Source organism: Mus musculus, chromosome 11 (genome assembly GCF_000001635.26).
Source record: "Mus musculus strain C57BL/6J chromosome 11, GRCm38.p6 C57BL/6J".
Classification (NCBI taxonomy): Eukaryota; Metazoa; Chordata; class Mammalia; order Rodentia; family Muridae; genus Mus; species Mus musculus.
The window spans coordinates 32418529-32443776 of record NC_000077.6 but is presented as its reverse complement, the minus strand read 5'-3'; the positions used below and the strand labels follow the sequence as shown (position 1 = coordinate 32443776).

At 47.0% G+C, this 25248-nt stretch overlaps 1 protein-coding gene and 1 pseudogene across 2 annotated transcripts in view; one reads left to right on the top strand and one right to left on the bottom strand.

Moving 5' to 3' along the window:
- Window positions 1-13613: 13613 nt before the first annotated feature.
- On the top strand, window positions 13614-13817 carry Gm51948 (annotated as a pseudogene).
- Window positions 13818-15587: 1770 nt separating this feature from the next.
- Window positions 15588-25248, bottom strand: part of Sh3pxd2b (SH3 and PX domains 2B) — an 80417-nt gene continuing 70756 nt past the window's right edge. Inside the window, exon 13 of one of the 2 annotated variants that reach the window (NM_177364.4) lies at window positions 15588-21754. In NM_177364.4, coding sequence (NP_796338.2) covers window positions 20216-21754 — 1539 coding nt within the window. In that variant the 3' untranslated portion in view covers window positions 15588-20215. The remainder of the gene's footprint in view (window positions 21755-25248) is intronic. The other variant, XM_006514712.2, reaches the window with a different exon arrangement.

Below are 25248 nucleotides of genomic sequence, written 5' to 3'. Positions count from 1 at the left end.
ACCAAACCAACCAAACAAACAAACAAAAAAAGACACCCAGTGTTGATCTCTGGTCTGCACACACATAAGCACACATGTACATTGGAACCAGCAGGCACATATCCATACTGAGTACATACATCACACACACATATACAAAAGATTGTAAGTGGCAACCCAATAGGAGAAAATTGCGAATTGTATAACCAATGAAGGTTTGATACCCATAATGTATCAAGAATTTCTACAAAAAGACAACCCAATTAAAATGTTGAGGAATTTCATTCTGCTTTTAAGGCAGGATCCCATGTAGCCAAGGCTAGCCTCAAGTTCCCTATATAGGTGAACTTCTCCTTTTCCTCCCACTTTCCCTTCTCAAATATTGATTGTAAGTATTGAATTTAATTAATAAATACTTCTTCAAAGAAGGTGTATGAATGGCCCAAAAACATTTGAACAATTATTCAACATCATTAGTTGTTAGAAAAATGCAAATCAGGGGCTGGAGAGAAATGACTCAGTGGCTAAGAGCACTGGCTGTTCTTTCAGAGGACCCTGGTTCCATTCCCAGCACCTACTTGGCAGCTCACACCATATGTTATTCCAGTTCCAGGAGATCAGACACCTTCTGGCCTCTGAGACCACAGCTGTGTATGTGATGCACAGACATACATAGTGGCAAAACACTCATCTACGAATATAAATAAATCTTTTCTGAAAAGAAAAATGTAAATCAAAACCACAATGAGATACCACTTCAAATGCATCATGACAGCTAAAATTAAAAAGATAAATGGATAATACAACTGTCAGTAAGGATCTGGTGAAGTTGGCATTCCCCCCTCATCACTGACATTAGCGAAAGTGGGTACAGTTTCTTTGCACAGAGTTTGGTAATGCCTCAAAAAGTTATATTTATAGCTGCTGCATGAACCAGCTATTCCATCCCTATGTATATATCCAAGACAACTGAAAAACGTGGACCTACACAATAACTTATGCATGAATATTCATAGCAGCTATACTCAGAATATCCAAGAGGTGGAAACCACCCAAACTCCTTTCAACAATGAGAGGCAACCAAATACGGTCTGGCCAGCAATACCAGCTGTACACACCACAACCCAAATGAGCCTTGAGGTACCACACAGTGTGAGTGAAGTGAGTCACAAAAGTTAACCTTTTTGAGATGGGTCTTGCTTTGTGGTTCATCTGGTCTTGAACTTGTGATCTTCCTGCCTCCTTCAGCCTGGCGGCACTACAGATATACACCACTATACACACCTGTCTTAGTTAGGGTTTTACTGCTGTGAACAGACACCATGACCACGGCAAGTCTTATAAAAAACAACATTTAATTGGGGCTGGCTTACAGGTTCAGAGGTTCAGTCCATTATCATCAAGGTGGGAGCATGGCAGTATCCAGGCAGGCATGGCGCAGGAGGAGCTGAGAGTTCTATGCCTTCATCCAAAGGCTGCTAGTGGAAGACTGACTTCCAGGCAATTAGAGTGAGGATCTTATGCCCACACCCACAGTGACACACCCATTCCAACCAGGTCACACCTATTCCAACAAGGCCACACCTCCAGATGGTGCCACTCCCTGGTCCAAGGATATACAAACCATCACAACACCTAAGATCACTTCCCAAATGACTCCATTGATGAGCAAATAAATGTTCAAAAAAGTCAATTGTAAACGGTCAAAAAAAAAAGCAGATAGGTGGTTGTCAATGTTTCCTGAGAGGGGAGAAATGACTGCTAATGGGTGTAAGGATTGGTACCTTGTCCCCAGGAACAAGTTTATGGGCCTCCCACCCAATGTGGTCCCAAGAGTGAAGAAAGTCTATAGGACTTGTTGGATATCATCCTGGGTGGACTGGTGGGTATGAAGAGTAGTCTCCAGGAGAGAAATTGGACCCTGGGGTTTCCATCCAGTTGCAGATATCACTAGTGGAGAAAGGTTGATAGGCCCAGAAGGGCACTTCTTCCTCCTGAGTGTGTGCATGGGGGAGGGGGGTCAATGCCACATAAATGGATAGCATCTGTCGAGGAGGCAAAGAGGGTACCTATAGAGTATGGGGTGGACTAGTTATGGCAGATGAGGAGGTTGAAGAGGAGGAGGAGGAAGAAAAGGAGGAGGAGAAAGAGGAGGAGGGGGGAAGAGGAGGAGAAGGGAGACAGACGTAGTGCTGAGGGTGTGACTGGAGCCTCAGGTACTGGGGCATCCGATAAGGGGTGGCATGTTGTCCTCAAGTTGACAGAGAATGGGAAGTGGGTGACAAGTGGCACATTTGATGGAGAAAGAGTGAGGGTGCTCGATGATGACTGTCTTCTCCACCATGTTTGTGGTGATGGAGGGGCTTGACTCTTCAACCAGTGGGGAGGGTCTGCTAACAGATACCACCAGACAGTGACACAAGGGGCCTGGTCAGGGTGACCCAGATGACAGAGAATGATGGTCTGGATCAGAAGGAGATCAGGGATCTTAAAAGACCTCTCAGATGTCACTCGAGTTCACAAAGGGCCCTGAGTTTACCAGGAAAGCTTGGTTGCCAGACAGGTTGGTGGCTCTCTGGAAGTCTTGGAAATGACAAAAATTGCTTCAAGATAGATGTCAAGGGAAAAAGGATTGCACCATAATAGAACTTAAGGTTACAGAGAGAACAGTGCCAACAAACAGACTGAAAGCAAAAGACAGAAACTGACAGAACCGGTTTTAAAAATGAGCACAAAAATGGGTGGTGGAACTCCCAGATGATAGTTTCCACCAAGTCCAAAGGGGTGGATTGCAATCTGTCCCCCTTCACCCAGGGGGAAACCAGAGTGGCCTCTGTCCCCTGGCTTGAAGAGTAGTGTGTCCATCTTCTCTTCTATGAGCCTCAGAGGTCTAGACCACACCAGAAACAAAACCCAAACAGCAAAGAGTTATGTACTTCCTTTACGAAGGTCCTGGTTGGCTTTCTAGTGTTCAATAATATCTAATGGGAAGCCGGGCGTGGTGGCGCACGCCTTTAATCCCAGCATTTGGGAGGCAGAGGCAGGTAGATTTCTGAGTTCGAGGCCAGCCTGGTCTACAAAGTGAGTTCCAGGACAGCCAGGGCTACACAGAGAAACCCTGTCTCAAAAAAAAAAAAAATATATATATATATATATATATATATCTGATGGGAGCCTCAAGGGTAGATGGCTATCCCAGATGAGCCCCCAAAATGTTGGGATCTGGAATAGCTGCACACTGACCACTTGGACACTAATCTCAGTTAGGATAGAGGTTTAGTGAATGATTAATTCAGGCTGATCAATCAGGGTCACAGGGAAGACCCAGAAGCAAGACTGTGACGCTGGTTTGCTCATAGGGCAAGGTTTTTATAGGAAAATCAAGCCCAAAAGACAGGGGGGAGCAGTATTACATTTTGGCTAGCTAGACAAAGTATTATCAGCTGACCTTTAAGCTGATTGGTCCTAAGTGAGGTAAGTGAGGTGGTGGTTAGGGGTTTTCCAGAGTACTGAGATAACAGAGCGTGAATAATACATCCATAGCATTGTGAACTTTTAGGAGAAATTTTCAGTGTCAGTTACAAATAATTACTCCTGGGACGCAGAGTCTGAGAACCTGAACTTAATTTCACCTTATGAGCAAAATGAAGACTAAATGTAAAATGGCTACAGTTATATTAAAAGGAGCAGGCCTTATCAATGAGGACAAAGACTGTCCTGTTCATCTTGTGGTCCCAGTCTCCTCCACACATCCCCACAACACCCTTATTGCTCAAGCATTGAACTGAATTGGTACAAGCAATCTCCAAATGGGTCCAGTTGAACAGGACAAAAGATTGAAGATAACTTAAATCTCTGTGTTCATTGTAGTTCTTTGGTGAGGAGTGACTGAAACTCAACTCAAACTGACTAAATAAAAAACAACCTGTCAGGGGTTCGTTGACTGACTGTCAGGCACAGCTGGACCAGAGTTTTAGACAGTGTCACTCCAAGACTACCGTTTGGGTCTACTTTTCTTTTGTCAGGAGAACTCCATCCCTGAAATGACAATGCAACAGCATGTAGACTAAATCCTGCCTGCATGGTAGACCTGGAAGCAAATATTCCAGATACAGGCTGGAGAGATAGCTCAGCGGTTAAGAGCACTGACTGCTCTTCCTTAGTTCAATTCCCAGCAACCACATGGCGGCTCACAAGCATCTGTCATGGGATCCGACGCCCTTCTCTGGTGTGTCTGAAGACAACTACAGTATACTCACACATAATATAAATAAATTAATCTTTAAAAACAAAAACAAGACTCCAGACACTGACAGGAAGAAGTAGACAATAACAAGTCTGACAAGTCTTCGCCATCACCATCAAACTCTGCAGCAAAGGTCCTGGGATCCGGTCCCACCAGCGTGGCTTGAGTTCTGTAGAGCGGGATACACTTATTGGCTAGATCTAGGCCACGTGCTCGTGCCCACCAATGAATGAAGCTGGTCCCATCCAAATTACTGAAGGGAAAGTGATTCCTCAAAGGCAAATGGGGGTGATGCTACGTGAAGAAAGGAAAAAAAAATAGCCAACCTCAACAAATGTCCACTCTATACAAACAACAGCTCACTCATTGTCTGTGTGCACATGTGTATAAGTGCAGGTGGAACTCTTTGATGATCCTCATGTGAAAGCTGAAGCCTGAACCACTCTAAAGTCATAAACTTGTTGAGCGTTGAATGATGCCACAACTGAGAGATTCCACAGGATCGCAGCTGGGGGGATGGCTTAGTGGATAAGAGCATCTGCTGGACAAGCATGAGACCCTGAGTTCAAGTTCCCAGCACCTGCTTAAAAAACTGGATGTGAAGGGCAGGGCTGATGGTGGGGAAGTGTGATGATCACTGGGGTCTTCCGGCTGTTGGCCTAGCTCCAGGTTCAGTGAGAAAAATCAGGGGACAGTTACATTTCAATTGTTGACTCAATACAATCTAGGGTCGTCTGGGAGAATGATCTCTGAGAATGTCTGTGAGAGATTATCTTAATCACATTAATTGATGTGGGAAGGTTCACCCCCTGTGGGCTATACTATACTGTGAGCTATACCATACTCTGGGCTTGGGTGTTCTTGTTACCTTTGTCAACTCCATACAATCTAGAGTTTCTATGAAAGTCTCTGAGGAACTGCCAAGATCTGATTGGCCTGTGGGGATTGTCTTGAGTATTAGTTGATACAAGTGGGCTCAGCCTACTGTGGGAGGCGCCATCCCTAGGCAGGTGATCATGGGTTGTATAACAAAGCTTCCTAATCATGAGCCTGTGAGTGAGTCAGAGAGCCAGCCAGGAAGCAGTGTTTCTCCACGAGTTCCTGTCCTGACTTTCCTTAGCAATGGACACTGTGGCCTGGAAGTGTAAGCCAAATAAACGCTTTCCTCCTTAAGTTTTTCTTAGAGTGTTTATTGTTTGTTTGTTTACAGCAACAGAATGGAACTATAACACTAGGGTTCCTGGGCTGCGTAAGGAGCTGAGCACCATGCATATATTAATTTATTGTTCTTGACTACGGATGCATCAAGTTTCTGCCATCTTGAATTCCTGGAAGAGCTGGGCTGTACCTGAACCTTGAGCCAAATGATGCTTTGCCAAGGTATTTTATCACAGCAGCAGGAGTGAAGCTGAGATAGACCCTATCTCAAAGGAACAAGACACTCAAAGGTAGAACAGGATAACCCGGCATCCTCCTCAAGGGCAGATGCCTTGCAACACACGTGTACCCCCCCCCCACACACACCATATAAGTACACACACACACACACACAAATAAAAATAACTAACCCCCCCAAAAAACCTCGAAGTTTTAAAAAATTAAAATAATATTGTCATCAGGCTATGTGTAGATGATCCATGAATCAATTTCATATTTGGCTCAGTCTCCTCCCTAGCATATCTCATTTTGCAATATGCAAATATTTCAATCTAAACTTCAAAGTGATTCTGAGTTCTAAGATACTCAATATATATATAGGTCATATATGTCCTTGCAGGCTACTTCTGTACAAGCTAATTTTATTAATTGTATTGAACAAGCTAAGTCATTTGCAATCTGTCATACAGTAAGGATAGTGGTGGCAGCTGCTGTTAACTGTATCCCAGAGCTGTGTGAATCATCCCAAGTGTAATCTTGACACTAACTCTATGCCACAGGTATTGTCACTGCCGCCTGTGTTCTGCTGGCAAAAATCTCAGATCACTAAACCTGTTTAGCTTCTGTGTCACACCAAGAAAACAAATCAGAAGCAGTCTAGGGTTTTTCTTGACTCTTTTTTCACCTTCTTCCACTCTGTCCCATCTGGGCCTGTTCACGCAGCAAACGGCAGGGGTGGGGGAGTGGGGGAGTTGAGAAGCCAGCTCTCTCCCAGAGACTCTGGAAGTGGAGAGGAGGAGTGACAGAAGATGTTTGCCTAGAGGGTCCCGCTCAGTTTAGTGGAGGTGACAGTCACATAAACAACAGATTACAATGCAGTGTGACACATGCTAAAGCTACAGTCTCTATAGAGAATTCTTGTTTTGTTTCCTTTGACACAATGAGTTGAAAAAAAAACTTATTTTAATTTTAGGTGGGACTTTTGAAAAGGTAATCAGATAATTTTAATTACAATCAAAATCATTTTAACCATAAACTTCATTGAATACTTATCTCTCAACCCAGAAAAGGTGAGTTAGGTGTGCCTGTCCTGTTTGCCTGTCACTTGGAGAGTCTGAAATATATGTGTTGTCCCCTGCTACACGGCTGACTTCCAGAGAGCCGCTTCCCTCGGCCTGATTCCTTACCACATCTGTCTTCTGGTTGCATTGCTGTTGCTCTTGAGACCTGACCAAGGCATGGAAATCCAACATATTTTCAAGTGTGGACAGGTTAATATGGGCAGGTCAGATGCATGGTTGGTGCTGAGTTGTGTGCACTTGGGACTTTCCAGTGATCTTGCCGCTCTTTTGTTCTAAGGACTGTGCAACCTGCATTTGGTGTTGTCTTTAATGCCTCTTAGAGGGTGCTGACTTCCCTGTCTCCTGACAGAGAATGAGCAGGCCTCGGAGTCAGGCTCCTCACCATGAGACTAAGCCTAGCTGGAACATGATGCTAGTTCATTTTTTCTGAACTTACTTTTTTTTTTCTTCAAACTATACAAAGCTTTCTGATTATTGTCGCAGAGATAAAGCTTCCTGTTAAGGTGACACATGTCATGCCTTAGTTAATCTATTTATAATATAATATTGAAAAATGGCTGGTACAGGCGGGGCAAGGTGACAGCAGTGATGGGTACAGGGCCACTCAGGTCAAGTTTTGTTTTGTTTTAGTTTTGTTTTGTTTTGTTTTGTTTTTGAGACAGGGTTTCTCTGTATAGCCCTGGCAGTCCTGGAACTCACTCTGTAGACCAGGCTGGCCTTGAACTCAGAAATCCTCTTGCCTCTGCCTCCTACTGCCCGGCCAGGTCAAGTTTTAATAACGATGCTGCCATGCACAGGGCTTTGGCCTTTCCAGTATTGTACAAACAGATTGCTTTTTCCTGCTTTGTGCCCCTCCATCATTGAATTTTAGGGTTTTTTTGCAGCTGTCCTATAACCTTCTACATAGTTGCCTGCCCTTCATAAGGGGTCTTCCTAGTCACACTATAAATACATCCTTCTTTTCCAGTTTCCCAGCAACACACATGATTTAGAGTAGATTCCAGAAAGAAGTAGATTCCAGAAAGAAGATGGGTGTTCTGCACTCTCAGGCACAAATAGAACTTTCAGGGTTGTCCACACAGGCTCCAAGCCCAGGCCCTTCTTTTCGAGGCAGCCCTGCTCCAGGAAATCTGTTTGCCTTGAGTCTGGGCCATAAAGGAGGGGCCTGCTCAAGGGGCCCCGCATTCCTAGATGATGTGTGTACAAGGGAAATGCCCAGCCAAGAGCATGTTCTCCGCAGATGTTACTGACTCCCTTATTGGAGGGGAGGGGTAAGCTCTGCCTCTCATGAACACAGTACCAGGCCTCCCCCATGGGCAGACAGAGACTGTTCTTAGAAGAAGGCTTCTATACTGGTCTCCCTGTCAGCAAAGCACTTTGCTGTCTCCACAGTGTTTTGCTGTCCTCAGCCTCATAGGATGATGTAGCTGATGACGGAACTGATGAGTAAGGCACACAGCAGCCATGTGAGCCTGTGGTCTGGTACCCACACCTTCCGTGTGTTCAGGTGTGAGAAGGAGAGCTCTAGATGGGGGATGGGGTGGGGGAGGTGGTAACACCAATACAGTGCCTGACACACAAATGCAAGGACCGGAGGTCAGATCTCCAGACCCAAGTCAAAAGTCTTGAAACCCAGGAGGTTGGAGATAGGTAGGTCCCTGAAGCTCACTGTCCAGCTGGCCTTGCTCACTGAGTTTGTTTTCAAATTTGTTTTTTCAGGTTAGCTGAGAAACTTTGTCTCAAAAAATAAAAAGTGATCAAGAAGACTTGAGTGGGTATCAAGCCTTTAATCCCAGAACTGAGGAGGCAGAGGCAGGCAGGTCTCTCAAACTCAAGGCTAGCCTTGTCTACACAGAAGTTCCAGACCAGCCAGAGCTACCCAGTGAGACCCTGTCTCAGAAAGAGAAAGAGAACTAGAGGAAGAGAGAGGGGAGGAAAGGGGGAGAGGAGGAGAAGGGGATGGGGGAGAGGGGGAGGGAGAGGAAGACAGAAGGGAGGGAAGGAGGGAGGGAGGGAAGGGATGGAGGGAGGGAGGGAGGAAGGAAGGAAGGGAGGGAGGGAGGGAGGAAGGGAGGGAGGGAGGAAGGAAAGAAAGAGGAAATAGGTACTAGTCTCTGATTGTCTTTTCTATTCCTGTCCTGCTTTTGAATAGTTGAAATATGTCCTGGGAGTGGAGAATTTCTCAGTGACTCTTTCTCCTAAAACATGCATTTCTTAACTAAAACCCTGCCAAGGGTTAAAATAAAGGCAGTTAAATACAGACAACACTTAATAAGGTGCAGGCCTCACTCTCCTGCTCTGGGGAAGAGCTGAAGTGTCTCTGTTTTGAGGTAGTATCGCCTGCTGTAGCCCTGCCTAGCCTGGAACTCAGTATGTACATAAGGCTAACTTCAAACTTGCAGCAACTCTGCCTCTGCCTCCTGGGTGCTGGGATTACAGGCACACGCCAACATGTCCATCTGAAGAAGGTATGTGCTGGAGCTCTGAGCTTAACTCCTCATGCTGGTATAGCAGGCATTTAAATGACTACATCATCTCCTCAGTCCTTGGTTGAAAAAGTTTTGAAAAGCTCCAATTTTGGGGGAAGAATTTGCTTTTATAAACAAACCCTTTTTGGTGGTTTGAATATGCTTGACCCAGGATGTTGCATTATTTGGAGGTGTGGCCTTGTTGGAGTAGGTGTGGCCTTGTTGGAGTAGGTGTGGCCTTGTTGGAGTAGGTGTGGCCTTGTTGGAGTAGGTGTGGCTTTGTTGGAGTAGGTGTGGCCTTGGAGGAAGTGTGTCACTGTTGGGGTGGGCTTTAAAGTTCTACCTAGTGTGGAAGCATCAGTCTTCTTCTAGTGGCCTTCAGATGAAGATGTAGAACTCTCAGCTCCTCCTGTATCATGCCTGCCTGGATGCTGCCATGGTCCTTCCTTGATAATAATGGATTGAACCTCTGAACCTGTAAGCCAGCCCCAATTAAATGTTGTCCCTATAAGAGTTGCCTTCGTCATGGTATCTGTTCAGAGCAGTAAAACCCTAACTAAGACACTCTTCCTTTGTCAGCCAGGAAGGCCAGGGCCCTTGTGAGGGCCACTTTTTTCCTGAGCATGCTAGGTAGAATTTAGTGTGAACTGACAATGCACCCAGCCAGTGGCACACAACTGGAAAGCACGTCTGCCCATAGTTGTGGTCTAGTGACAGAACACTTGGTCCTCTTTCCTGTCTCACTTTCTCTTCTGAGCCTAGTTCTGGGGCTTGGCCCCAAGCAGCCCACCAAAGTCAATATTTCTATGAAGTCTTTATCTCTGAAGTTTTATCTTAAGATATAGGTCACCTTTTATTCTGTTGCACGACACACTCTTTTTTGTTTTCATATGGAAATATATGAAATAACTTATTGATTAAATTGACCAGCTTCCTACTGCCCATTCTATTTCCGACAGTCTATTTAGGGGCAAGAAGGAAACTACAGGAGCCTTGTGTCTGTCTGTCCTGCCCCCCTATTGCCATGTGTCACTGGGGTGCCAGTTCTAGTCCAAAGTGAATCTTGTGTGGCACTTCTGCATCACCCAGAGCTTGCACAAGCTTTTGTGCTTTCCTCTGCCCTGTAGAGAGGGCACCCCAAAAAGGAGGGAAGTTCCTCAGAAAGTCTCCAGCTGGGAAGTCTGTTCATTCCAGGCTTGGATGGTAAAGCAGAGTCAGAAAAAAACAAAACAAAACAAAAAAACATAAACAAAAAAACCCCACAAAACTTCCCAGGGGCTGGAGAGATGCTCAGAGGTTAAGAGCACTGGCTATTCTTCCAGAGGACCTGAGTTCAATTCCCAGCACCACATGGCAGCTCAAAAGCTGTCTGTGACTCCATTTTCAGGGTATCTGACACCCTCACACAGACACACACGCAGGCAAAACACCAATGCACATGAAATAAAAATAAATAAATTTTAAAAAGCTAATGTGGAGCCCAGAGTAGTAGTAATACATGCCTATAAAAAACAAAACAAAAACAAAAGCAAAACTTCCCAATGAGAATGTTGGCATCCTTTCCTTTCTCATTTTACAGCATCAGGGATGGTACTCAGGCCCACGCTTGTGCCAGGCAAGCAACTTAGCAGTGAGCTATACATCGAAGTATTGACTTTCTGGTTTTCATTTTGATTCCATTAAGATAAAAATGGACGTGGAAATGCTAAAGGACACGCATGTTGGCTCCAGTAACCAAGTGCTCTGAACAAGGGAATGGGGGCCTCAGACTGGTACTTCTAATTTCCCAGGCTGAGGAGAAAAGATGCAAGTGTGACTTCATACCAATGTGATATATTTGTGCCCAATGAGGGTAAAATGGATTCTGCCTGGCCAAAGCTTCTCCAGTATTGCCATTAGAGTAAGGTGAGCCTCACAGTACAGCATATCTAGAAAGACTCCAAGCACCTGCCCCCACTAAGACTCCATATGTCCGTGTGCAGAGAGACAACTGCAGCAAAGCTGGGGGGCATAATGTATGCACACTTATATGTGTAAATATATGAACATGTTTATAATACACAAATGTTGGAGATGAGTAGCAACATTGAGGCTGTTAGTGTTGCTTAGGTACAATCTTGGTAGCTGTGAGTGGTTTCTAAAGGTGGTCATAGTTTAAAAAATATGTATTCATGTGTGTATATGGGTATTTTGTCTACATATATGTCTGTGCACCATATGTGTGTCTAGTGCCCTGAGAGGTCAGAAGATGGCATTGGAGCCCCTTGAACTGGACTTACAGAGATTCTTAGTGGCCATCTGGATGCTGGGAATCAAATTCAAATCCTCTGGAGGAGCAGCCAGTGCTCTTAACTGCTGGGTCATCGCTCCAGCTCCAAGGCGCTTGTCTTTGATTTCTATTATAGCAGCAAGGAGGACGCTTGCACCTGTTTTCCTTATATACATATTATATATTGGTACCATAATTAAAATAGTGTAAGTGTAAATACTAGGGGTGTATAAGAAGTTTGCTATCTCTAGGTGGGTACAAACTCACCTAAATTTGAACAACCATTTTTATTCAAGAATGTGACCAGAAACTAATAACGGGGAGCTATAGAAACATTATGGTGGTCCCTCAAATGCTTCAACATAGGGGTTGGGGTTATAGCTGTGTGTGAAGAAATGCCCTCTGTGAAAGTGAGAAGATCTGAGTTCAAACCTCCAGGCTCTGAACAGAAATCATGCATGGCCTTTAGTGCCAGTAATCCTGGCACCATGGGATGGGAAGAGACAGATCCCAGAGGCTCACTGACTCCGACTTAGCCAAAATGGGTGAGTTCCAGCATCAACAAGAGGCACTGTCTGATCACAGACGATGAAGAGGGTAGAGGAAGACACCTGATGTCGTCTTCCGGCCTGTGAACAACTGTACCCAGAAGTATAAATCACATACACACATGCAAGCACCATGTGACCCAATGGTTTTAAATCAAATCGAAGACTTCTACAGGTGTTTATATACTTTTTTTTTACCCTCAGAATTACTTATTTATTTCTGTAAATTTCTATGTAATCTCTTTTCATAAGAAATATATAACAATATACTTAAATTTTTGTAAACAGGCATCTTTTTTTCCTCCAATTTTTATTAGGTATTTACTTCATTTACATTTCAAATGCTATCCCCAAAAGTCTTGTATCCCCTCCCCCCCCACACCCCCCGCTCCCCTACCCACCCACTCCCACTTCTTGGCCCTGGTGTTTCCCCTGTACTGGGGCATATAAAGTTTGCAATACCAAGGGGCTTCTCTTCCCAATGATGGCCGATTAGGCCATCTTCTGCTAAAAATGCAGTTAGAGACACGAGCTCTGGGGGTACTGGTTAGTTCATATTGTGGTTCCACCTATAGGGTTGCAGACCCCTTCAGCTCCTTGGGTACTTTTTCTAGCTCCTTCATTGGGGGCCCTGTGTTCCATCCAATAGCTGACTGTGAGCATTCACTTCTGTGTTTGCCAGGCACTGGTTTAGCCTCACAAGAGACAGCTATATCAGGGTCCCTTCAGCAAAATCTTGCTGGTATATGCAATAGTGTCTGGGTTTGGTGGCTGATTATGGGATGAACCCCTGGGTGGGGCAGTGTCTGGATGGTCCACCCTTTCGTCTCAGCTCCAAACTTTGTCTCTGTAACTCCTTCCATGGGTGTTTTGTTCCCAATTCTAAGAAGGGGCAAATTGTCCACACTTTGCTCTTCCTTCTTCTTGAGTTTCATGTGTTTTGCAAGTAGAATCTTGGGTATTTTAAGTTTCTGGGCTAAAAGCCACTTAAACACTATTGTTATCATTGTGTGTGCCTTCAGGCATGTGTGCCACGGTGCCCATTTGAATGCCAGAATACAACTTCGTGGAACTGGTTCTCTCTGTCCACTCCCTGTGGGTTCCAGGGATTGAATTTATGAGGTTGCCCCATCAAGCTTATGCATCAAGCTTGTTTCCCTGTTGAGCTGCCTTACCAGCCTTTGTTTCATAGATTTATTATAATTGTTGTTGTTAATTGTTATTATTAACTGTTTTGGTTTTTCTACACAGGGTTTCTGTGTGTAGCCCTGGCTGTTCTGAAACTCGCTCTACAGACCAAGCTGGGTTCAAGCTCATAAATCCACCTGCCTCTGCCTAAATAAATAAACTTTATTTATTTATTTATCTATTTATTTATTTATTTTTGAGACAGAATTTCTCTGTGTAGCGTTCTGGACCAGGCTGGCCTCAAACTCAAAGACCCACCTGTATCTGCCTCCTGAGTGCTGGGATTAAAGATGTGCACCCCCACTACCCAGCATAAGATTATTGTGTGTGTGTGTGTGTGTGTGTGTGTGTGTGTGTGTGTGTGCAGGTCAGTACATGGATGCCAGGGGAGTGAGACCCTCTGGAGTTACCGGGGATTATGAGCTGTCCAACATGGACATTAGGAACTGAGGGGTTATTGCTTCTCGGCCTTTTGGCTAAGATCAAGTGTAGGGACTGAGGGTTTTTTTTTTAAATAAGATTTATTACTTATTTTATGTATGTGAGTACACTGTAGCTGTACAGATTGTTGTGAGCCTTCATGTGGTTGTTGGGAATTCAGCCCCACTTGCTCTGGTCAACTCTGCTCACTCAGTCCCTGCTAGCCCTGGCCTAATGACTTATTTATTATTATACAGAAGTACACTGTAGCTGACTTCAGACACACCAGAAGAGGGCATCAGATCTCATTAAAGGTGGTTGTGAGCCACCATGTGGTTACTGGGATTTGAACTCAGGACCTTCAGAAGAGCAGTCAATGCTCTTACCTGCTGAGCCATCTCACCAGCCCAGGAACTGAGGTTTTATCCTCTGTAAGAGCACTATATAGTCTTGACTGCTGAGCCATCTCTCCAGCTCCCCTGTGTTTGAGTTTTATTCTGTAGCCCAGGCTAGCCTGGAACTCACTATGTACTGCAGACTAGCCCAGAACTCTCGGCAGTCTGCCTGCCTCAGCCTCCCACATGCTGGAATGACAGGTCTGAGTCATGCACCTGGCTTCACACTTGTGTCCATAGCAGCGTTATTCACAGTGGCCAAAAGATAGAACACACCCGCGCACTCATTTGGCTAAAGAAAGTATAAGCTAATGCATAGAGGGTTATTATTTAGCCTTAAAAGGGATGGGATTCTGGTATGTAGATCGACCACGAGGGCACTGTTAAGTGAAATAAGCCAGTCACAAAAGGACAACTAGATGACTTCAGTTATGTGCAGTACCTAGCGAGTCAGTGTACACAGAGAGAAAGTAGAGTGGGGGCCTGGGGAATGTGGTGGGAAGAATGGAGAATCGTGTTTAGCGTGCATGGGACATCAGTTGCATGGAAAAGCTTCGTGGACAGTTTTGGTGATGGCTGGGTTACAATGTGCATAATGCCACGAAGCTGCACCAGAAACAGCCAAGATGGTAAATCTTAAGTGTAATGTGCCATAGTAAATGCAGGGGATAGGAAGGTAGGAAGTCCGTGCATACAGCAGCCTGTGGGCAGTCCACCCTTCAGTGCTCCAGGATCATTAGGTCACTATTCCAAGGTAAGTGCTTTCAGGCTTCTAGAATCTTCGCTGAGGGACTTCTACCGAGCTCTCCAGGTGAGCATTTTGAGGGTTCGGAAAAAATCAGTGAATCTTATGTTCTCTCTAAATAGAAGCCCTCCCACCCATCCAGGTTTCTCTGCAGGGTAGGACATGAAGGTGAAGGCCAGAGGCTTCAGACAGGGGCACAGGGGCAACGGGGTACAGTGACATTGCTAATGACCAGTGCTTAGGCTCTGAGGCAGAGTATGTGCTGTTTGGCATTCTAAAATGTCTCGATGAATATCAGGGCTCTCATCAAATACATTTTGGAAATAATGGGTTAAATGTCATCAAGCATTTGATGCACCTTTATCTTCCATTGCTAGTGCTTTCCTGTGCCCAGGGGACATGGAAGGCTCCGCATGCAAGAATAACCAAATAGATTGGACCACAGAACCCCTTCTCATGTTGCGTTGGTGACACACACTTTGGTACAGTGTTATGAAAAATGATAAAATGGGAGGTCCATAAATATTAAAGCTGGAGGGTGGCAAACAACAGTGGGTTTCCTCCCAAGACTGCCTTGGTTCTACCTTTGAGAAACTAATAAATATCTCTTGTGAACAGAGAACCTGGGCAGTCCTGTAGCCCAACTATGGCTGCCTTTCCCCCCTACTTTCCTGCACTCTTGTTCACCAGAAGACAGTGTCAGTGAGAGCAAGACATCCTGGACATGTGACATTTCTACTCTTTCGGTAGAATCGAGACACCCCCCTCCCCAAATATAATGTGGCTTTCCTTTGTGGGTTTGCCTGCCCCATCCAGCATATATAAAAGACCTTCAGTCTTTTGCCGAGGCCCAGGAAAGAGTCCCTCCTGTTTCTAGGCAATGCTTGAACAGATTCTGTTTATTTCTCTTCTTCAGACACAAAGAGCTCAAGTGCAGACACCAACGCATGAAGTCCAGACACCGGGGCATGTATCTCTTTCAGCCAGATGAAATCCACAAACACTACATCTTTACAACGAAGCTTGAAACCAGTCAAGCATTTTATTATTTTAAAAAAGAAAAGACTAATGGTATACAGTCTCTACATGCTACAGCTAGGTGTTCATCCCCTGCCCCCTCACATTAAACACTCACGGGAGATAAAAGCCACCACCAGGACCTGTCAGTTGGCCTAGGGGGTGTGAGAAGGGCTGAGAACCCAGGGGTTCCCAGCACCAGCTGTGGGCCCATGAATACAGTGGGCCACGCTGTCTAGAGCCCACTGTTTCTGGAGGGATGTTAGAAGCAACCTCAGTGGCCCCGAAACAGGAACCATGTATGGCTAAGGTGACCACAGTTTATCACACTCTCTGGTATGTACGAGAGGTGCTACTAGTAATTACAGGGCACAAAGGCATTGCAGGCATAATCCGGACACCTCCATTGCATTAGAATTGTTTATTGCTGTAATAAGCCTGGCAGGGCACCTTTGCTCTTAAAAGCAGAGGTGAGAGGGAAGGCCACTGGCGATGGCACCGGGTCTGGTCTTTTGAAGGACAGAAGCTAAGCCCTCATTCTGATGGGAGCTAAGAGGGCTTCCTTGGGGAAGGAGTACAGAGACAGGGAAGAAGATGGAACCCTCACATTTGAGGGGCTTGGTACCTCAACTAGATAGCACCGGGGACCAAGCATCACTCCCTAGAGCAGGAAGGTCTGGTCTGTGGGACGGTTGTCCAGGAGGTGAGGAGTACGAACCATTGTCTTAACTGTACAGCTCTGCTTGGGGTCAGGTCAGTCCTGCTGCTAGAACCTTAGCAAGTTAGGAGCAATTCTTCCAGGCAAAGGCAAACCCTTGGGCCTTGATACAAATTAATTTTCTACCCATTCAGTCCACACCCCTCTGACTTCAGGGAATCTTTGGTCTGTGGTAGGATATGGCTGTCCATAGTATACAGGAAAAACCCTGAAGGAAAGTTTAGACAGCCACCGAAGGGGCCGAGATGGCCACACTGTTCAAAGAAATGGCAAGGCTTCCCAGGGTATGGACTATGTCGACACTGAAGAGCCCTGGGCTCAATGGAAGGACAGGAGCTAAGCCATTAAGGTTCTTGTTTATCTGTGATGCTGGGGATGGAGCCTGGGGCCCACACATTCGGGCCATTGCTTTCTGGCTGCACCACAACTCCACACCACTCTCCTTAGATGGTCAGTTTCTTCCTCTCACTAAGGGCCAGAATTTGGCGATAAACACTAGACTGTCTGTCCTAAGTTCTTGTGGGGAGATTTGGCACCTGTTCTTTAGTGAAGCACATGTATCCCCACTTTCCATCCACTCCCCAAGTCCCCAGTGGGTTCAGAGACAGTTTAAGGTCAAGAACTGTGCCATAGAAATCAACTCTATGGGGCGGTCTGGTGGCAGAGGCTCAAAAACAAAACAAAACAAAACAAAACAAAACACCCCGCCTGTGAGCGCCTAGCATGGCTCTTGCCATTTCCTGGCAGGACTAGAAGTAGCTGGAGCACAGACCACCCCTGGCCTCAGCCGGGAGCCATGGTATTAACATAAATGGCCAAGAGTGACTCTGGCCAGAAAATATAAGCAAAGTTTCCATCTAGCAATGGCTGTTTTCAAGCCCAGGTTTCCAGAGGCAGGGTACTATACTTACTCTCAGGCAGAAACAATGCAACCATGGAGCCAGAGAGCAGGGTTCATCCAAGAGGGGCCATCTGGTCAATGACCAATGTTTGGTCAGGGGATTGAGGGAGAGACACCTAAAATCAGAACTGTAACATTTCTTTGCTGGTGGCCCGAACCTGAACAAGGCAGGATGTGACTTCACTCTCCATACCTTAACTTTCCCATTATGTATTGAGGTGGTCCCTGCCATCACATCAACAGAGTTGATGTGAATGTTAGTTGCAGGGGAGGGGCACAAGTTTGTGTCGGTGATCTGATCTGTGATTGGCCCAGACATTGCTACCCTGGCCTTGGAAGTAGGCAGGGATGGGGGGTGAGGGGGAGTCTGGCATATATGCTCCATCCCGACAGGAGTGACCACAGTCCTGGATGTTGAAAAGCTAAGTCCCAGGCAAGGGAAATTGGGTGAGTGACTTGGCTCTGCAGACCCACTCGCTTCCGGTTGCCCAGGCTAGTGATGAAGCACTATGGCCGATGGAGCTTGCCACAGAAACCTTCAGACTGTGTGTGTGACCCAAGAAAAAGACAGTGAACAGAAAGGGAACCCGGCACACATACAGTTCACAGCAGCACAAGGATAGGACAAAAGGTAAATTCTCTCATTGCCCACAGGAAGGCCTGTCTGCTCTGCCTCAGCTGACCAGAGAGGAGGGTAGAAGGCAGATGACTTCTTCACTGGAGCTAGTGGGCAAAGCTCAGTTCTTCAGTGCAGGGTGATGCCCCCCTCCCCGCTCCCTGGTCTACCCAGCATCTGCGGCATAGAAGGGACTTGTAAAATACTTGAGAAGGTCACAGAGAGCCAAGTGCAAGCAGGAAAAACAAAACAGCAACAACCAAAGGCCTGTAAAACGGCTTCAGAAAGCTGGTCAAGCAGAGGTGTCGAAACTCAAAAACCACCAACAAATAGAAAGCTATGAGGATTCCTGCACAGCGTGGGTGTGGGCATGAGGCTCTCAAGTGCTGCTCCAGAGCTGAAGACTCTCTCAGCTTCCCCTCTCCCTAACTGCCGCTTTCCCCCGAGGCCCAGGGCACAGACTAAGCAGGGTCATCCTTCAGGTGCCTCCTACCCAGGCCCAGTGCTGGGGGGTGGGGGTGGGGCGTAGGGGACTGCAGGCTGAACAGAGGAAGAGAGTGACAGCGCCAGGTGGGTCAGAGGAAAGCAGAGAGAGTTGGGCAGGGGTGGGGTGCAGAAAGGATCCCCTTGCACAAAATCTTTGGCACTGCAAGTAAGATGCAAGCATCTTGGGAAAGGGGGCTTCGTGGTTTCCAAACCACATTAAAAATGAACACTGGGGAAGTGTAGAACCAGACAGGGCTGTCCCCTCTTCTGTAGGGACTGTGGGATGGGATGGAGCTTGGCCCTCCCAACCCTACCCCGCTTTCACAGGAAGCCCATTCATAGGTACAAGTTGGTCTGGGCTGGGAGCTAGAAATCTGGGTCCTGATTTTTAGCTCTGCAATAACTAAGTGGACCTCTCCAGGCCTTAGCCGTCTATTGGTCAAAATAGGGAAGGGCTACCCTGGGCTTCTCCCAGGGAAAGAGCACGCTAAAAAGCCAACTGTTCTACACGGAGCAGCAGCTGCTGCTGGGGCAGGACACTACAGGCCCTTGGGTACTGTTCTTAGTTTGGCACAGACCAAGCTGCTGGTCCTTAGCCACCAGAGGGACAGTGCCTCGGCTTCCTTTATTTCTCTTCCACACACAGGGTATCAGGCTATAAGCTTTGTAACTGCTACTAAGGATCCAGGGTACACCCTGTCCTGCAGAGACAGCTGTGAGTCCAGGGCAGTCACTACCATCCCTTTGCTCATAACATAAGGAAGCCCCCAGGCCACCTACCCTGATACCCAGTCAACCTCCATCTCTTCCCTCTCTGGTTGTTCTTGCAGGGAGAAGAGCATGGATACTGGGGTCAGGCAGACCTGGACTCAAGCCTCCTTCAGCCACTTCCTACCTAGCATATCCTGGGGCCTGTAGAGCCTCACTTTCCTCAACTAGAAAATGGGTGCAATAGACAGGGGAGGGAGCCTGGTTGACAGAACCTGAAGGCAGAAGGCCAAGGGCAGTTTGGCACCTACTAGGCAAAGAAGCACTCATGGACCATGTGCCTTGTGAAGGACTGGCCCCTTACTTAAACAAACGTGGAGACTCTTGTTCCAGGGACTGAGGGAGGTGGGTGGGAATTGGAATTTAAAAGCCCTGAATGGACCAGTGGCTTTAGCAGTGAAGTGAAGCGTGCTCCTTTAGGACTGATCACGGTCCAAGGCAGGATAACCGAGTGAATCTCTAGGACCACTTGAGGGCAGCTGCAGCTGCTCAGGACTTAGAAGCAGAAACCCCGGAGGCTGATTCTTTCGGGACTCGGTTCTTCCTGGCACCAGGTATTCTGAGAACGGTGAACAAAGCCATGACTGGGCTTCTGGTAACATGGAGAAGTTAGAGCGAGTTGTCACAGGCTGTGAGGCTGTCCCTCTATGCCAAATTGAGCATTGAGGGTGGTCTGGAAGTCTTCCAGGTGGCTGGTGTCAGTTCTGGGGGTCTGTGTCACTATCCTGCTTCTGGATAACAAGATGTTGCCTATGAGGATGGGTTCTACCACAGACAAGGATGGTAACGTGGTTTCTACCTGGCAAAGGCTGTGGCTTTTGAGACTTCTGGAGAAGCCACAACAGGAGAATCAGACCCCAGGCTACAGGATATCACAGCATCCCAATGGCCACCTTCCTCGAAATGATGTGGAGACTGATAAATTAAGATGCGTATTAAATACGTGGGGAAGGCTAGCAGGGACTGCTGGGCCTCCCGGCAGGGCGGGGAAGCTAGGGTTTCTTCCGGAGGTAGTTGGAAGGAATCCAGCCTTCCCAGGAAGGAGCCCCACTGAGGACCTGGCAGAACCACCAGCCACTGCTGTTCTTCTCCCGGACTTCAAACACTGTCCCTTCCTGGAAGCTGCTGGTGTCTTCATCTCCTTCAAAGTTGGCCACGGCCACGTAAAGTGAGTCCTTTGGGCCATCGGCATTGAGGAAGGAAGCCGCCTTCTCTCTGGTTTCTCCCACCTTGCCAGTGACGCGTGGCCCCAGCCCACCTTTGCCTCGCATGTCATCTTGGCCCACTGAGGAGTTAGAGAGGAAGGGTTTGGCTTTTGGAGGGACAAGGAGGGCCCGGCCTGCAGCAGGAGCGACTCTGCTTTCTTCACGCTGTGCCCCTCTGACCTCTGGAAGGGGCCTGCACGACAGTGGTGACGAGGAGGTTTTCTTGGGGGGTGGGGGTCTTCGAGGTGGGACCACAGGTCTTTGCTGCAGGGTTGCTTCTTGGACAGGCACAGGCACATTCTTGGGCCCAGGGTCTGTGGTCTTGGCTGGCCTGGGAGGGGCTCTGCAGGGTGTCTCCTTTGGACTCAGCCCATCCTGTCTGCCAGACCTGTCCTGGCCATGGCCAGGTCCCTCCCCGGGAAGGAAGCTTCTGCTGAGGGCTGTGTCATGGCTCCCAGCAGCATGGTGGCTTTCTCCATCCAATAAGGCTTTCTCTTGAGACTTGGCAGGTCTGAGCTTGCTCCTGAGGTTGTAGATATCCACGTGGTCTTCACTCTGAGCTGGCTCTGTCTTGGGGGAAGGAGTTGGTTTGGGCCTAACCTGAGGTCTAGACTTCATGAACAGATTCTGGGAGGTGGGGTCCACCTTCTCCTCGGACAGCTCAGCTTTAGACCTGGAGATGGGCCGGAGGTTGGGCTTTTTCACTTCCTTGGCCAGCACCTTGTGGCCACACTCTAACCCCATGTCATTTCTCAGCGGGAACTTGCTCTTGTCAAGTTTGGGCTCTGGTTTCCTGCTGTCCCGGGCCAGCGGGGCATGCTTTGCTGGAATCATTGGCAATATCATGCCAGGGGGCTTGGGGGAGGAGCCCCGGAGCGGCTCCATCTTCTGTCTTTCCCTCTCCAGCAACTCCTCTTCAGACTTGATGATGGACTCTTTGCGTGGAGGGAGGCTGGGCTTCTCCTCCTGTGTGGGGTCCGAGATCTCCTCATATCCTGTTGACGCAGACAGGTCTGAAGATGCCTTTCTTGGGGCCTCTTTTCCTCCTTTCCAGTCTTTGGACCAGAGCATCCCAGAGTCCACAGCACCGTGTGGTGCCTCAGGCAGGGGTCTGGAGGGCCCCACGGCTTCTGGACCCGTATTGTTCTCTGTTGCAGCTGCATCCCCAAGCCGGAGCTGGGTCATCTCATGAGGCAAGGGGGCCAGAAAGTTGGGCCTCGAGGCACTGCTGGTCTTCTTATACTTGTCAATGAAGGTCGCTGGGGCCCACCCCTCCTTATCTTCCATCTGAATGTACCACCAACCACTTAGGCTCTTCTCAATCACCTAGAAGGGGGACAGAAAAAGTGCTTAGTGTCTGGTGTTTATAGCAGCTGTGCCATATGAAAAATAGGAATCTTTAAACACAGGAAAACCTTTAGGTCAATGACATGCCATGCTTACATTCAGGGCAACTGAGCCTGGTGGAATAAGATGAGTTTCATCTCTTATCTGCATCTCTTCCTGGTGCCTGTATCCACTGAACTGAATGGTGGTGCTCTTGAACTGAAATCGATGATGCTATTTAAGATACGATGTCTCCTATGTCCTTTGGGTCCAATATCACCCAAGTGAATTATTGGAGATGAAAAGTTACATAAACTGTGCAAGACAGGCTGAAGTGTGCACTCAAGTCCCTACCTGAAGTGTTCACCTTCAGTACTCCAGATGTCCTTGCATCTAGATAGGGTCTTTAAAGAGGTAACTGGGTGTAAATGGGTCATGAAAGCAGGCCTGAGATTTGTAAATAGAGAGCAGGAATTATGTGTGTGAGGGCATAACAAGAGGATAGCTATTTGTAGGCCAAGAAAAGAAGCCACAGGAAATACCCACCAGTCCCCTTGACCTCAGCTTCAGCAGCAATAAGAAGGTAAATCACTGTGTTTAATCCAGCCCATCTGGGTATTATGGAATATGGCAGTCCTAGAAACTAACACCTACAATTCCCAGGCAGGTTCTGTACACAGGAAAGCTAATGCTCACAACCTCCCTGTGATCCAGGGACAGCCATCCTATTCTACAGATGCAGAGTAGAACCTCAGGAGAGCAGAGGGCTGGGCAGAGGGTTCTGAGGAGGGTGAGTGGGGGAGGGCAGGCAGCTGGGCTCTGAGTACTGCCTGCCCTTGCCCCTCAGGAAGAGCAGTGCCTGGCCTGAGAAACTGCCACAGGAGCCATAAGGACCGAGGCCTGACAGCAAGGAGAGCAGCCACAGTCTTAGCATCTGGAGACTCAACTTAGGAACCCAAAGCTCTGGGTGCTAGCTCGTAGCTCTACCACTTTAATGATGGTAACAGCAGCAAGATTTGCTAATGTTCAAACAAGCAAAAGTGGGCCATCTTCGTGAAAGCATGCAAGCGCACTCTTTATGTGTTACATCAGCCCTGTTCGTGGGAAGCAGAAGCAAGCATTGTGAGCTAGGCCAGCCTGGTTTACACAGTGAGTTCCAGGACACCTAGTACTACACTGACAGGGTGAGGGAGAAGAGTGATGGATATGAAGTTGTCACTGGACCCGCTTAAGCAAGAATAGAGAAGGGTCAGAAAAGGAAACGCCGTGACACCTCCCCACTGCATGCAGTTGCATCAGGTGCCAGTGTCTCCGATGCACTGCTGAAATCCCAAGGATCCGTGGTAGCATCTGAGCCACATGTGAGCCACATCTGAGCCTGTGTGGCAGGGCTTACTGTTCAGCCCTGTGTGTTAGCAGAAACTGTAGGAAATATACTGTCAAAGAATCTCTATCTTCCCTTCTTGAATGAAATCCAGTCTGTGTGTGCACACCTGACCTATGTGCTACCACAGAGCTGTCCTCCAGCCCATAAAAGCTATGTCTTAAAACCACACAGTGCTTTTTCAGCTTTCTGAGGAACATCCCATCATAGCCTACAGTGTGGGCTTCTGGTTTCAAGATGGAATGGACAATTGTCTTTATGCAGCACATGTAAGGAAAAGCTGTGGATTTGCAGCCCAGTTCAAAGGGAAGCAGGCAGAAGGGGTGGATCCTCAGGTGACTCCTCACAGTTTCTCAGAGGGCATAGAAATCTACAAAGGGTAAGAGACATTGGGTGTGGCGCTGAGGGAGGTGTGGGGAGAAACAAGCACGTGACTGGGGAGTAACTAGGAAGACACCACACTAACAGTCAGCCTGGCTAGCCTCTGTCCTTGGTCCTGTTCTTGTATGGGAGACTGTAGGTTGCAACCGTGAAGATGCAGGCTGTGGTCACAGAGACTGGATGCTGCTCTGTGGCTGGCTCAGAAGTCTCTAGAAGCCAATAATCTCTTGCGCGTATTTCCACAGATTGACTCACAGATGTCTTCTCCTTCATTCTATAGTGTTTGACAATGGGATGCAGGGTCTCACATATGCTAAGCAACTAATCTATTTCTGAGCTCTGGCCCCTGCAGCCAAAACAGGTTCTGATTCCATGGGATAAGTGCAATAAATATCAGCAACAACACAAAGAACTGATGGCCGAGAAAAAGATAGTCAATGCCGGTAACAGGACTGTGAGTGAGTCAAACCTCCATCCTTAGAGAAGACCACTAAAGACCGGGTGAGGCCAGAACAGGCAGCTGTGAGGAGGAGTCGAGAATGCACAGCAATGAACATCACAACCATTGAACGAAAATTGGGAACATACTGAACAGCTGAGGCACAAGTTAATGAGCTATGAGACTGAGCAGGGTGCCGAAAGGATGAACTAATTATCTTAGATTGCTCTCTCTCTCTCTCTGTATATATGTGTATATATATGTATATATATGTATATACACACATAAATATATATGTATACACACATATATACACACACATATAAAATATACAGTATAATATATAAATATCCACACATATGTGTATGTATATGTACATATGTTCTATATGTACAGAATATACATATATATTTTATAATATATATACACACATATATATACATATACACACACACACACACACACATATATATATATATATATATATATATGTATATATATATTCTATAGGTAGGTAGAAAAACAGGTAAGTTGAAATTATATTGTATTGTTTTGGGGAAAAATGACAAGCCAAAAAGTTTCTACATGTTCTACAGAGATGTAATCTCCCTGCCCTCCCCAACTTAGATAGGGTTTTTCTGTATAGCCTTGGCTGTCCTGGGACTTGTTCTCTAGACTAGGCTAGCCTTGAACTCACAGATCCACCTGCCTCTGCCTCCTGAGTGCTGAGATCAAAGGTGTGTGCCACTGCTGCCCTGCTAATTTTTCTTAAATGCTTCTCAAAACCCCAGATATGATCCTGGGAACACGTAGTGACTGGATTATAGGCATGTCAGAGATGTGCAGATTTAATCTCTGCCTCCTGAAGTAGGATAAGAAGCTCTGGCCAAAGCTTACTCATGACAGAGCAGAAGTGGGGGCGTCAGGGGCCAGACCACCTGTTCTGTCAGGAGGCATCCTTGCTAGAACTCAGTTCCTGCTCTTTGCTGCTCTCCTGTTCCCTGCAGGCTTTCTCAAGAACACGGGAAACATCCTTCATGCCTATGTTTGTGAAGATAAAAGATACACCCGAGATAGAAAGGACTTACCTTGGTTACCTAGGGATCAGAGTATACAGACAGAGTATGGGAGGGGCAGGACAGGAGAGGGGAAGCAGGTGGCGGCAGACCAAGGGATGGTTCTGTGGGTAAGAATCTTTTTGTAACACTAATGCCCCAAGTTTAATTCTTGGACCCCTGGTGGCTATAACCCCAGTCCCAGAACTCCTATGGCAAAACGGGAGCTGGAGAA